Source organism: Capricornis sumatraensis, chromosome 5 (genome assembly GCF_032405125.1).
Source record: "Capricornis sumatraensis isolate serow.1 chromosome 5, serow.2, whole genome shotgun sequence".
Lineage (NCBI taxonomy): Eukaryota > Metazoa > Chordata > Mammalia > Artiodactyla > Bovidae > Capricornis > Capricornis sumatraensis.
In genome coordinates, this window is record NC_091073.1 from 70,882,312 (window position 1) to 70,895,925 (window position 13,614).

General features: G+C 42.0%; 1 protein-coding gene across 1 annotated transcript in view; it reads right to left on the reverse strand.

Moving 5' to 3' along the window:
- Positions 1 to 11,670, reverse strand: part of ZNRF2 (zinc and ring finger 2) — a 90,348-nt gene extending 78,678 nt beyond the window's left edge. Inside the window, exon 1 of the mRNA XM_068973203.1 lies at positions 11,214 to 11,670. Within this exon, the coding sequence (XP_068829304.1) occupies positions 11,214 to 11,670 (457 nt within the window). The remainder of the gene's footprint in view (positions 1 to 11,213) is intronic.
- Between the last annotated feature and the right edge of the window lie 1,944 nt (positions 11,671 to 13,614).

A 13,614-nucleotide genomic window follows, 5' to 3' on the forward strand; every position in this document is an offset into this window, starting at 1 on the left:
TTGTTCTCACCATAACCAATGACCCTTCCAAAAATATCTAATATATCAAAAGTGAATGCAGCTAACCATGTCCCTGATGGCTTTTAAGAATTTTAGTTAGGCCCTTTATACTAGCTTTTTATGAATACTCTTCACCATAGATACTGAAGGAATCTCCAGGCTGAGGTTCTGTCTTCCTAGTCACCTTTTTCAGTCCATGTAGCCTGATACATGCATTATATAAAAAATAGGAGATTCTTCTCCTGTTCTCAGCCTTGGTGAATACAGAATCCATATTCAAGATTCAGTACAGTCTGTCTCACTGTCACAAATAGCCTAAGAACTCCCTTTTCTGGTTCTTCTTGCGTAAGACTGGAATTTCTACTAACTAGCCGTTACTGTGGATTACAGTTAAGTTGTACAGAAAACAAGATCTTTGACTCATTTATACTTCCTGATTTATATACAAACACAGAAAACATTAGAAAGAAAATTAGATGTCTAGCTACTGTCTACTTAATTTTTAAAAGATTCAGACTAAACCAAAAACATAGGAAATAACCAACTCTTTCATGTTTGTTCAATCACTTCTCTACATTCCTTGGACAAGTTACATTTCTCCCATGTTTAGAAGCACTGATCCTAATAACAAAGCTTCCTGAATGCTGTCCTCTTCCGAAGAACTGACAATTTGAAGAAACAATTAACCACTATATCCCACTTTGATACAGTGAATACCATCTAAAACATTTAGTATCATTCAAAACCTTTTCCAATCAGATAATTTAGGATTAAAGAGTTGATAAAGTTTAGGGATAAATTTAAGCATTAATTTTAAAATTAAATTTCTCCTTTATTTAAGGTATTTACACACTCAAGTATCCTACGATAAATCTATCACTGATTAAACATTGTGGGTATTCTCAGGCTTAGTGTCCGCACATTAGAGGATAGTGTTACTGCAGGGAGGGAGTGGCAAGAAAAAATTTTATTAACCTTTCCAATGTCTCCTATTTTTACTTTACAACTACCCCAAACCCTCAACATGAAGAACTACCTTTTATTATGACTCCATTAAATTCAAGAGACAAAACTAATGTATGATAACGTTGTTGTTCAGCTGTGAAGTCATGTCTGACTCTTTGCAATCCCATGAACTGCAGCATGCCTGTCCTTCATTATTTCCTGGAGTTTACTCAAATTCATGTCCATTGAGCGGTGATACCATCCAACTATTTAATCTATGATAATAGATGGTATAATAGATGATATAATTTATGATAATAGAAATAGATAATATTAATCATCTCTAAGAAGTACTGTGGGAATGACTTGGAAGGAGTGTTCAGTGAACTTTTGGGGATAAAGAGTGTTTCCTACTTTTGACAGTGTGTTGATTACACAGTGTACTGTCAAATCTACTTGTCAAAACTCTTTAAAATGTAAATTAGGATCTGTGCATTGCAACATATGAAATGTATGTCCAATCTCTTGTTCTGTCTGACTCTTTGAAACCCCATGGACTGTAGCCCACCAGACTCTTCTGTCCAGGAGATTTTTTCAAGCTAAATTCTGGAGTGGGTTACCATTTGTTACTCCAGGGGATCTTCCTGACCCAGGAATTGAACCCGTGTCTCTTGTGTCTCCTGCACTGGCAGGTGGATTCTTTAGCACTGCGGCACCTGGGAATAAGTAAAAATACAACAAATACAGAATTGGAATTCATCTAACTTCTCATGTTCCTCTCCAAATAACCAAAGAAATTACTCTATGTTTATGAAATGCAAATGAGTCAGTGCTTGTGAAGTCACTTTTCTAATCCACAAATTACCACATAAAACAGTATCAGTTCTATATTTCAAGAGACACTAAAAGTGGTCTATAATATCAAGTATTCCTCATTTAAGTGTTCTCTTAGGAAACTAATGACATTCCTCCGAACAATTCTTTACATGGCAAGATGGTGGGAAGAGTGAAACGTGGGAATTAACTGAGATGTAAAGGTGACCAGATCCACTGCTTTCGAAGATGCACTGCTTCTGAAGATGTGTTATAAAGGCCTGGAAATCTGAAAAATTCCCAATCAAGACCTTAGAGGTCTCAGACCACAGAGTGCCAAAACACCAGCAAAGCCGCACGCTCCTTTATCAAATGCCATGTCACCCAGGTTGCCTGAGATGCAGTAAATCATACAGCATAAAAACGCTAAGGTTTCGGATACTTCCCTGGAGAAGTAGCATGTATTTATAAGAACTGACCTGCTTTAACTTCTCACCAACCATCTCCCACCACCCACAAAATATACTCAAACTGATCAACGTTTGCAGCACTTGAAATGCTTATGAAAAAACAACTATTAAGTACAGCATAATTTTATTTGTAAGACAATTTTATGATTGCCACATTTCTATAGTCCACATTATACCTATTTTTTTGGCTCAACAATTCAGTTTACATATATTTACTTTACAGAAGTAAAAATATCACATCTGTCTGGAGCAATAAGTTTTTATATATGATTTAAATATACAATAATTTTAGTGATCATTAGCTGTGTTCTCAAATACAAAATGTACTTGAAAACACTGAATTTACAAAAGTTTACCTTCTGATTAACACAGTACATGCGCTGTAAAGCTTAATCCAGATATTCAAGGGAGATTCATGGGAATAGAAAACACATACATAGAAATACTTGGATTTTTTTCTTTTTTTTTTTTTGCAAAATGTGAGAAGTTGAGAAAAGTAAAGGACATGGTCTTCCTGAAGAGGGTGAGAATGAGAAGAGTGATAGGAGTCTTGAATGTTTTAATTTTTGATAGCAGTTCAAATGTTAAAAATAAAAAGATAAACAGATTAAACCTCACAATACCACAAAACAAGATTTATTTTTATCCTGACTTTAGAGGTGAAAAAACTAAGGTAGGAAGCAGTTAAATAACTTACTTAAGGTCACACAGTGTGGATGGACTCAACCCAGGCAGCCTGACTCCGAAAACCCAAACTCCTCCCCATGATAACAGAACACAGCCGTCTCATTCCGAGAGTGCATTCCAACTCCTTCGCTTCGGTGACTGATGTGTGGATAGGCACACAACTTAAATCAGAGTCCTCTTGCTACAGCTGGAGGAAAACATTCTCTTCGGGCCACTCAGATGACATGAAGATGGAAGTAACCATGAGCCAACAGGCCATCACCTTAAATAAAGCCTATACACATATGAGGATTAAACTAGGTAACAAGCAAAAAGAAAACTAGGGTGTAGGTGTGCATGCAGAGATCATCATGAGAAACGCTGGGTTGGAGGAAGCACAAGCTGGAATCAAGACTGCCAGGAGAAATACCAATAACCTCAGATAATGCAGATGACACCACCCTTATGGCAGAAAGTGAAGAAGAACTAAAGAGTCTCTTGATGAAAGTGAGAGAGGAGACTCAAAGGTTGGCTTAAAACTCAACATCCAGAAAACTAACATCATGGCATCTGGTCCCATCACTTGATGGCAAATAGATGGGGAAATAATGGAAACAGTGACAAACTTTATTTTGGGGGGGCTCCAAAATCACTGTAGATGGTGACTGCAGCCATGAAATTAAAAGATGCTTGCTCCTTGGAGGAAAAGTTATGACCAACCTAGACAGCATATTAAAAAGCAGAGACATTGCCAACAAAGGTCCATCTAGTCAAAGCTATGGTTTTTCCAGTAGTCAGGTATGGATGCGAGAGTTGGACTATAAAGAGAGCTGGGTGCTGAAGAACTGATGCTTTTGAACTGTGGTGTTGGAGAAGACTCCTCCGAGGTGTTGGTGTAGGAAGACTGCTGAGAGTCCCTTGGACTGCAAGGAGATCCAACCAGTCCATAATAAAAGAAATCAGTCCTGAATATTCACTGGAAGGACTGATGTTGAAGCTGAAACTCCAATACTTTGGTCACCTGATGCGAAGAGCTGACTCATTTGAAAAGACTCTGATGCTGGGAAAGATTGAAGGTGGGAGAAGGGGAGAGAGGATGAGATGGTTGGATGGCATCATCAACTCAATGGACATGAGTCTGAGTAAGCTCCGGGAGTTGGCGATGGACAGGGAGGCCTGGCGTGCTGCAGTCCATGGGGTCACAAGAGTCAGACGCAACTGAACTATGCATGCACGTACAGAATTTCTCAATTTCAGCTCCACTGATGCTGGTTCCTGCACTTGGTCCTTTGAGTCTGTGAGCTATTGTAGGACTCTTCCTAATAATTTGAAAGAACCAAACTCAGACAAACTACAGCTGACCCGTGAACAATACAAATTAGAACTGTGGAGGTCAAATACATGGACTTTTTTCAACAGTAAATACTCCAGTACACCATGAATTCTAGCAAACTCCAAGAGTTAGAGAAGGACAAAGGAACCCAGCATGCTGCATTCTATTGGGTGGAAAAGAGTCGGACATGACTCAGCGACTGAACAATGACAACACACCATCTGCCGTTTGGTTGAGTCCTCCATTCCTAACCATGGATACAGAGGAATGGCTATTTCAGAGAAGGGCTACAAATTAGACGGGACTGCCCAGAGCACCTGCACCCCAAACCCCCATGACATTCAAGGGTTGGCTGAATACAAATCCTCTACACCTAGGTGACTCCACTTTCAAAGAGCTAGATATCCAGAGTCTACCAACTCTTCACCAACTTCAGTGCCACGACTCGTCCAAGTCACTTATCTCTTGCTCCTTTGCTTGACTCTTGCTCTCTAGGGTCTACTCCCGCATGGTTCCCAGAACAATCTTTTAAAAGCCTAAGTCAGGTTATGTCAATCTCTTCCTCAAAAAAAACTCTGCAATGCGTTCCCATCTCTCTCTAAAATAAAACTCTAAAAACCACATCAATGGTTACAAGGCAGTTCATGCCCCATCCCAGTCCTTATCTACAAGCCCTTGCACTCCAACTACACTGGTGTCATAACTATTCTCAGAACACACCAGGTACATTCATTACAAGCACACCTAAGCACCTTTCTAGTTACTGTTCCTTCTCCTTGCGTTTGCTATTCCCCTAGAGATTCTTCATGGCTTATTTCTTTAGTTTCTGCTTGAATGTCACCTTTTCAGAGAAGTTATCCCTAAAACCCTATTTAAAACAAAAACAAGTCTATAACCCACGATCTCTACCTTTCCACTCCCATTTTTCTGCATCACATTCAAAACCCTCTGACACACGGTATATTGATATTTTACTTGTTTGTTTACTGTCTCCCCGAAGTATAATATGACGCCTATGAGTGCAGAGATTTCTCCACTTCTATATCCTTAGGACAGTGCAAGGCAAAGTAGGTCTTCATCAAATATTTATTGAATGAGCTCTGGAAAACTGGACAGTCATTAAAAATAATGCTATAAAAAATTTTAGCATGATAGAAGAAACTGATTAAGCAGAAAGAGTATTTTATCAAAGAATATGTAACCAACACATCAAAAAGGAAATCACACGGGATATTAGATAATACTTTTAACTGAATGTTAACAAAACACTTCAAAAATTGTGGCATTCAGCTAAAGCAATTCTTGGGGGAAAATCTGTAGCCTTAAAATCTTATATTAGACCATCCAAAAGATTTAAAAATCAAAAGAATATACAAGAATGACCTCCAAATTTTCTATCTAAAACATATGAGAAAAATAGCCATCAACATTCTATTCTGGTTATTTCCCATGATGATATTACAAGTGATCTGCAATTTCTTGTATGTGCCTTTCTGTATTTCCCACATTATAGCTTTCTCTAATGAACACATATTATTTTAATAATAAAAACATTTTAAACAACTTCTTTTCCTTGTGCTTTATCTGTAATCACTGGCCTCCTGCTCTATCTGTCTTAAAATTCTTGCTCCCCAGGATTCTATGCTTGTGCCTCAATTTGTATCCATCCCTCAGTAATCTTAACCACTGTTCAGCTTCATTTATAATATGCAAATTGACAATTTCTCAATTTTTTTGTAATGTCCTAAATTGGAGACAATTTCCAAATGCTTAAAAGATGCTTCTAGACAGAAATCCTCAAAATTTAACAAGCCTAAAAGGACTTATTATCATCTCCTATAACACTATTTTCTTCTTTATTTTTAATACTGGTTAATGACATCACCACACACCCCAGTTCCCAACTCTATCAGTTCTATCTTAGAGAACTCAAGTGTATAACAATCTCAAATTCAACTGAGCACTGAGCAAGAACCAGCCCCATGTTTGTAACCCTGACAACTACAATGGCCAGCCCCTAGAAAGGGCTCGATTCACATTTATTAAAGTAATACTTAGCATCTACAATATCATAACTTCTTCAAAGTAAACAGTAAATTCAAAAATATGGTTAGAACAATTGCATGTTTAGCTGGTTAACCTAAATCTATCATTAGTGTGGGCTCACGTGATTCCTGCCTCCTGATACTTACACCTTTCTGTCATTCCCTCCCCCTTGAGTATAAGCAGGACCTGTGACTTGTTTATAACCAATGGAACGCAGCAAGGGCCATGGGCTGAGTGTCATTAAGTGTACATATTTACATAAGAGTGTAGCACCGGCCCATCTTTCGAGTCTCTCCTTTGCTGGCTTTGAAGAAGCAAGCTGCCAACAGCTTAATAACCATGAGGAAATGAATTGTAGTATTTAATAATCAGCAAAGAAAACTACCTGCAACTGAATACAATCATAACCTAAGCTATTCCTGAACTCTGTTCATACAAAGGGCATGTTTGTTCCAATTTCTAAACACTTCAATAAGTGAAGAACAATTTAATAACACCAGTCAAGTATATACATATATGTAAAATTAATTAGGAAGTATTTTGCTACATATAGCAATTCCTATACTTCTTTTTTTTAACCTATTTGCTAATATACCCAATTGTGCAGATACCCAGAATACATAGTAAGTATAACCTTAACACAATTCTTATAAAAACTGACAACTAATTAGTGGTATTGGTAAAGAAAATAAGTGGTTTCCAGGCAAAGTAATCCAACTGGAGAGGACTGGGGGACTTGCTGGAGACACTACCTGTTAGTAAAACAACGGAGCTTGTACTGGCTTTGCAGTCAGCAAAGCATCAAAAGTACTCAGGTCAGGCAGCTGCTCTCTTATCAGATGGTGCCCACTGCAACACAAACCAGTCCTCCCTTGGGCACCCGCTCCACCCTGCAGGGAAGAAAACTCAAAATATTCCCAAAGCAGAAACTTTCATGAGGGAGCCCATACTTTAGCATAACAAAGTATCAAGTGTTTAAGGATTATGTGAGATTACAAATGAGAAAAATTAACCACAAGAGTTCTTTATTTCTGGGGGGTGGATGTGGGAGGAGATGGGTGACAGGATGGTGGTTAATTAGTCATTTTTCTGAAGCAGACATTTCTCTACCACTCTACGTTTTCAACTGAATAAAAGAACATTCAGGAATAGAAAGCAGATTAATCACAATATCCCCAACTCAAACATTCTGGCACTAAATACTGGTAAGTAATAGTGACTGGGCATAATTCAACACAGTTAATGCAGATAATCTAACACCTTAAAACCCACATCCGTCCTGAAGATTGAGAAGTTGGCCTAGAACTACAAATTTTAACATATTCAGTTTTAAGCAATGACAAACTTCTTCAATAAAAGGAAGCAATTGTTTCTAAGTAACAGGAGGCACCTGAATTACAATCACACACCCAAACTTAAGCCAATCAACTAGGAGGTGACCAAAAGCAACCCAGTACCATCAATAGTCTAGATTAATTCATCGCTCCGTCTCACTTTCAGACTCAGAGATACATGAGGATCCCACATGATTTCTCTAGAAATGATCTCCATTGACTGGCATAATTTTATAGTTCAATTTACCTTCGATATCCTTGCTAGATAATTAAACACTATTTTACCATCCATAATTGATGTTAACAAACATTAGCAACTTGTAGTGAAAAAAATGTAGACATACACTAAAGCCAAGAAAATCCTAAGATACCATTAAGTCTTCAATATTAGACTATTCCCTTAAAGACCTGTTTTAAAACAAAGGTGATTAAACAAAAAAAGGCTCTTGTTCACTGTAAAACTTATGTTAAACTCAGCACTCTGAAAAGAATAAAAAAAGAAACCTACTTGATCTAAAAATTCCTGTATGTTTTATAATCATACTCTGATATACAACTCAGTTTGAAGAAATTCTAAGAAAATTCTGTAAACTGAAATATAAATTAAGTACCTCTTTTCTATTTCTCTAGAGAGAAATAAGAGCGAATATAGCCACAATACATGTCCCAAAAAGAGCAAAACATAAAACCAACACAGAAAACCTCATTTAATTTGGTAATTCATTACGATGGAACTAGTTAACCATTCAACTTACCAGATGTCTAAATTTTTTTTAAAGTGATATTGTTTAGATTTTCCTTTTCCATAAGGGAAAGATAATTTTGTATCTGATTAGTACCATATTTTCCTATTAGGAAACAGTAACAATACAAACATCAATTAAAGTTTTAAAAAATTACAGAAATAACTTTCCACTAATTTAGAAATAATCCTTCTATCAACTTTCAGATGGAGTTCCTTTTTATTTGCCCAAACATCTGCACAATTTCTAACTGAATAAATTACTAAAAAATTAAGTCAACATGGAGTAATAATGAAGTCCAGTTTTTAAAATAAGATTCAGGGACTTCCCTGGCAGTCCAGATGTTACGACTTTGCCTTCCAATGTGGAGGGTGCAGGTTCGATTCCTGGTCAGGGAGTTAAGATCCCACATGCCTTGGGGCCAAAAATTTTTAATGTAAAACAAAAGCAATATGTAACAAACTCAATATAGAGTTTAAAAAATTAAAAAGAAAGATTTATCATCTGGTTCCCTAAATCTCAGGATGACAACAAACAGGGTTCTATTAAGTTTCCCTAATGAGCCCAACTACTGAAATATAGGTAAAAAATCTCATTAACACAAACACTGCTAGAAAGATGCTTTTTCACTCTCAAGTGTATTCCATCTCCCAGTCTTAAGTAGGATTTAAGGTACTGGCACTTTGATCTGTCCGTATCATTTAGAAAGAACAGGTAATTTCTCTGATTCTCTTCCAAGTTTTCTCAACTAGAGTCCCTCATCTGAACTATCAAACACAAAATTGTCCCAGTGACTGTTTTCTCAAATTTCCTAAGAATGATACACAGCTAGAAACATTCCAAATGCACAAGAGAATAGTTAACTAATTGCACACAACAGATACTTTTAAGCCATTGGGGCTCCATTCTCTACAGAGACTTGGTTCGGAAACGCTGCCACAGTTCTCAGTGTCACTGTGCTTCCACTAGGCCCCAATCATGCTAACCCCTAAAACACAAAAAACGGCTAAAGTGTACAAATCTAAGAACTCAGAGAAGAAAAAAGATAAATGCTTTACTTCTCCAACTTTCACCAACCAGATCTTCTTCACCTGCTATTTCACTAAGAATAGCACAGGTGTCAAATATTTGCCCCCACCCCCAGATGAAACACTTTAAACCCATACAGATAAACTTTGCTAAAAGAAAACAAAGTCCTTTAAAAAAAGTTAAGCCATCAGTATACCAAAGAAGTTACTAATCTGATGAGCCTTTCCCTATTTCCTTTCTCTAGCAAGCTGTTAGACATAACTACATGCAAATTTTAGTCTTAAAATAAATATATTTTTTTAGGACCAGCTTAGCCTTTATCCTTGTCACTAATCTCCCATTCTTAAGAAACTGTCTTTTGTTATTCTTCGGTGTGGTACTACAGGACCTTCAGCTGTGTTAGTTATGAATCACAAATCACAGTACAGTCAGCACTAGTTCTTTTTCTCAAAAAGAAATGTTTTAAGGGCCAATCTTAAAAGTCAGTATTTTTAGTTACAAAGAAAAAATCATTTTATAACAAGTAATTAAAATAAAAGTAATTAAAGAGTTGTTTTATATTTTGAATATGCAAAGAGGTATTAAAAAGATGGGGGAAACTAAACATGTCGCCTCCATTTTAAATTTGTGCTAATGTGAATATTGATAGTACAGAACATCAGAGCAATTACATTATTGAACATTTCACTTTATCAACTGCCTGCTCAAATTTCTCACATTTATAAACATGAGTAAAGGAAGCAGAGAAATAGAGAAGATAGTGTTTTCACTATTCACCTGTGCTCAACTGTAACTGTAGGTAATATCATGATGTGTAAAGAAAGCAATGATATGGAAATGTTTCTCTTCTATTGTCTGCATCTCTAACCAGATTTAACTTCTACTCTTCATGAACTGGAAAGGGAGTGTCTTAATTCATTTACCATTAACTGCTCTGAAGGAAAGTAGAAACCATAAAACGCAACTCAAGAGGTCGAATTTGCTTTACTCAGATCAGGGGTACCCCTCCCCTGTTTCTATCAATCCAAAAAGACATACCGTTTTGCTACTAAAATTTCCATTTTTCACAGGGTCTTTCTTGAACCCTAGCGAGCACTGCTTTTCAAAAACACCTGGGCTTTTACTGCATCTTGTAGGCAGAGCTGTAATGATTATTGGTTTCTTTCCTTAAGAAACAGTTCTCAATTTTTTAATGCTCTGTCCAAATAAAGCAGAACTCACATTAATCATTATCTAAAGTAGCAGTTTACTGAGGTTAAAAATATACTTTTCATTAGCACATTCACCTAATTAAAGCATACACAGTAGGTGCGACTACTGACACAAGACAGGAGAATTACAGCTCTACAATAAGTTACTCCAAAAGCGGTAACTCTTTTTCCTAACACTCATCTGTTCATTTGAGACTCTGACTTTTGGCCTTTAAAAACTGCTCACCACTCGAGTCACCAGATACAACTACATTTAGCAACGGGTCCTGACTTCCTGCTACTAAAAACCACAAGCACCAGCTATTGCGCTCGTTTTTAAAACAATATTTGCTCCCTTCACCTCCGGGAGCAAACAAGGGCTTTCTGTATGAGAAAGCCACGAAGAGGTGAGAGTGCACGCGGTGTTCAAAAACCAAACACTAGGGTCCCGCAGTAGCGGCGCTGCAGGGGTTAAGAGGCGCTCTCTCCCTCTCTCTTTCCCTCCCACCCCAAAGAGGGGTGACCCGGCCCGGCCGCGCGGCGAAGCCCCAGCGCTCGGGCTGAAGGAGAAAAGGAGAAGGGTAAAAATAAGCGCAGCCGCGGCCCACGTGCCGCCCGCGGGAGGCAGAGGGAAAGGGCCGTACCTCCAAACATGTGCGGCGAGAGGTGAGCTGGTAAGGAGCCGATCACCAGGCGCGGCCCTCCAGGACCCCCGCTCGCCGGCCGGTCCCTGCCGCCGCTGCTGCCGCCGTCCTCCGGGCTGCTATGAACCGAGTCCTGCGAGCCGTACGGGCCGCTGCTGCTGTTGGGGATGCTGAAGGTTGACTGCGCCGCCCGGGCCCCCGACGCCACGGTCCCCACGGCCCCGCCGAGGGAGCGGCTGCGCGGGGCCGCCGAGGCCGCCGCGGCGCCGCCGGAGGCGCTGGGCTGGTGCGCGCTGGGCACCTGAGCCGGAAACCTCCCAGCGGCTGCGGCTCGCGCCCCGCCGCCCGCGGTCCCGTTGGCCCCTCCGCTGCTGCTGCTGCTGGAAGGTAAATCCGAGCCCGAGTACGCGCGGGTGCGGCCGTTAGCAGCGGCCGGCCCGCTCTGCTTGGCGCCCATGTCCGCCCTGCCCCGGGCCGGGCCCGCGCACAGTGCCCGGAGCGCCGGGAGGGCGGGAGCGAGCGCAGGAGCGAGAGGGCAGGGCCGAGGCGCGGAGGCCGGCGCAGAAACAAGCCCGCACGTCCAGGGCCGCCGCCCGGCGCCCCAGGGGGCGGTCGGCGCCCGCCGCGCTTTTCTAAGGGATGACGAGCGAGATCGACGACCTGTCTGGGGACGCAGGAGACGAGGAGAGATGAAGAGGAAGGAGGTCCCGGCTCCCGCGGGCGCCGATCGCTGGCTCCGGCGGGAGGGGCGGCTCAGGTGGCTGCGCGGCTGCCGCTGCTTTCGGTTCTGGTGCGCCGCGACGGGCCGCTGCCGCTCTCTGCCGCCGCCGCTGCGCTCTGCGCCCGGGCCCTCGGCACCGCCTCCTCCCGGGCGGCCGCCGCTACCGCCGCCATCCTCCTGCTCCCACGGCGGCTCGCGGGTGAGTGGGAGGTGCCCGCCCAGACTCCGCTGGGGCCACCTTCCCTCCTCCTCCAGCTACCCAGCTGTTATTAACTGAGAAGGAGGAAAACGGGTGGCGCGGGAGGAGAGGACGCAGGAGGAGAGGGAGGGGCAGCGCGCGCTTCCCGGCAACCGTCACCGCGCTCCCCCAGAGAAGGAGGGGCGGGGGGGTGGGTAGGGTCTGGACCACGAGGTGGGGGTGCTCAGAAGGGAAGGAGGTACTGCGGCCCTCGCACCGGAAGGCGGAGGAGCAGCGCGGCCCCAGGGTGCGCCCGATCCCATGTGTTTGGGTCGCGCACGGTGACCCCGCCCCTGCCCCCTGGCGCTGCCGGGCGGATTGGCTCCCACCGGCCTGGCCCCGCCTCCCCCCTCGCCGCGGCCTTCCCGCTCCCGCCCTGTCTCGCCTAGGTGCCTTGGTGGGGTAGGTGCTGCCACCCGCGGATTCGGTGATGGACAGGTCTCTGGCCCCGCCCTCCCCTGCAGGGCGCGCCCCCTCTCCACCGCGGGGCCTGCGCTGATTGGAGGGACGGAGCTCCTCCGGGGGCCAACCAGAAGACGGCCCCTCCTCCTGCACGTGGCCCTCGGACGCTGGACCTGACAGTGGGCAGTCTTCACCTTTTACAGCTGGGGCTGGGTGTGTCTCGGTCCTGTGTCCCCAGCCATTGCGTTTGAATGGGTTTCGACCTTCCTCCTTGATGTTACTCCGAGTGCGTGTTTTAAGTAAAGCAGAAGCTCACCAATCTGATAATAAAAGACTGAAAACAAAAGAAAGAACCTAGGCGGCTGAAGGCAACTTGATCTGAATTAGATCTATCCCATTTAAACACTCCGACTGTGGAGAAAGCAGAGTTGATAGAACTAAAGATAATCCAACATGATTTTCAGCTGTAGAGCAAAAACTGTGGCACGGAGACAGCTGCAACCGATTCATAAGACCTGGGGTCTATCTAGGTCTGGGACCAAAACTAAGTGTAATAAGCAATCATTTTACCTTTGTGGACGTTAGTTTCCTTACCTGGGATGTTTGTATCAAATCGCCACAGCACCTGCTGCTTTAAAACCCTGTACTTTCTCTAAAATGTCAATTACTACTAGGTTGGTGCAAACGCAATTGCGGTTTTTGCATTGTTTAAAGTTTCCATTTGATATTGCAATACTTTCTTAAATATGGTTGTGCTGTACATCTTTTAATGCACATTTCTTGCTTTATGTTTTTGGCTGACTTATTACTTGTTTATATTTATTTCAAGTATGGAAATGATGTTAGAGAAAAAGCAAATTCAAGCGATTTTTCTATTCAAGTTCGCAGAGACAACTCACAACAACACATTTGGCCCAGGAGCTGCTTACAAATGTACAGTGCAGTGGTGGTTCAAGAAGTTTTACAGACTAGATAAAAGCCTGAAGATAAACATAGTGGCTGCCCATGGAAAGTTGACAGTAACCAACTGAGAGGCTTAC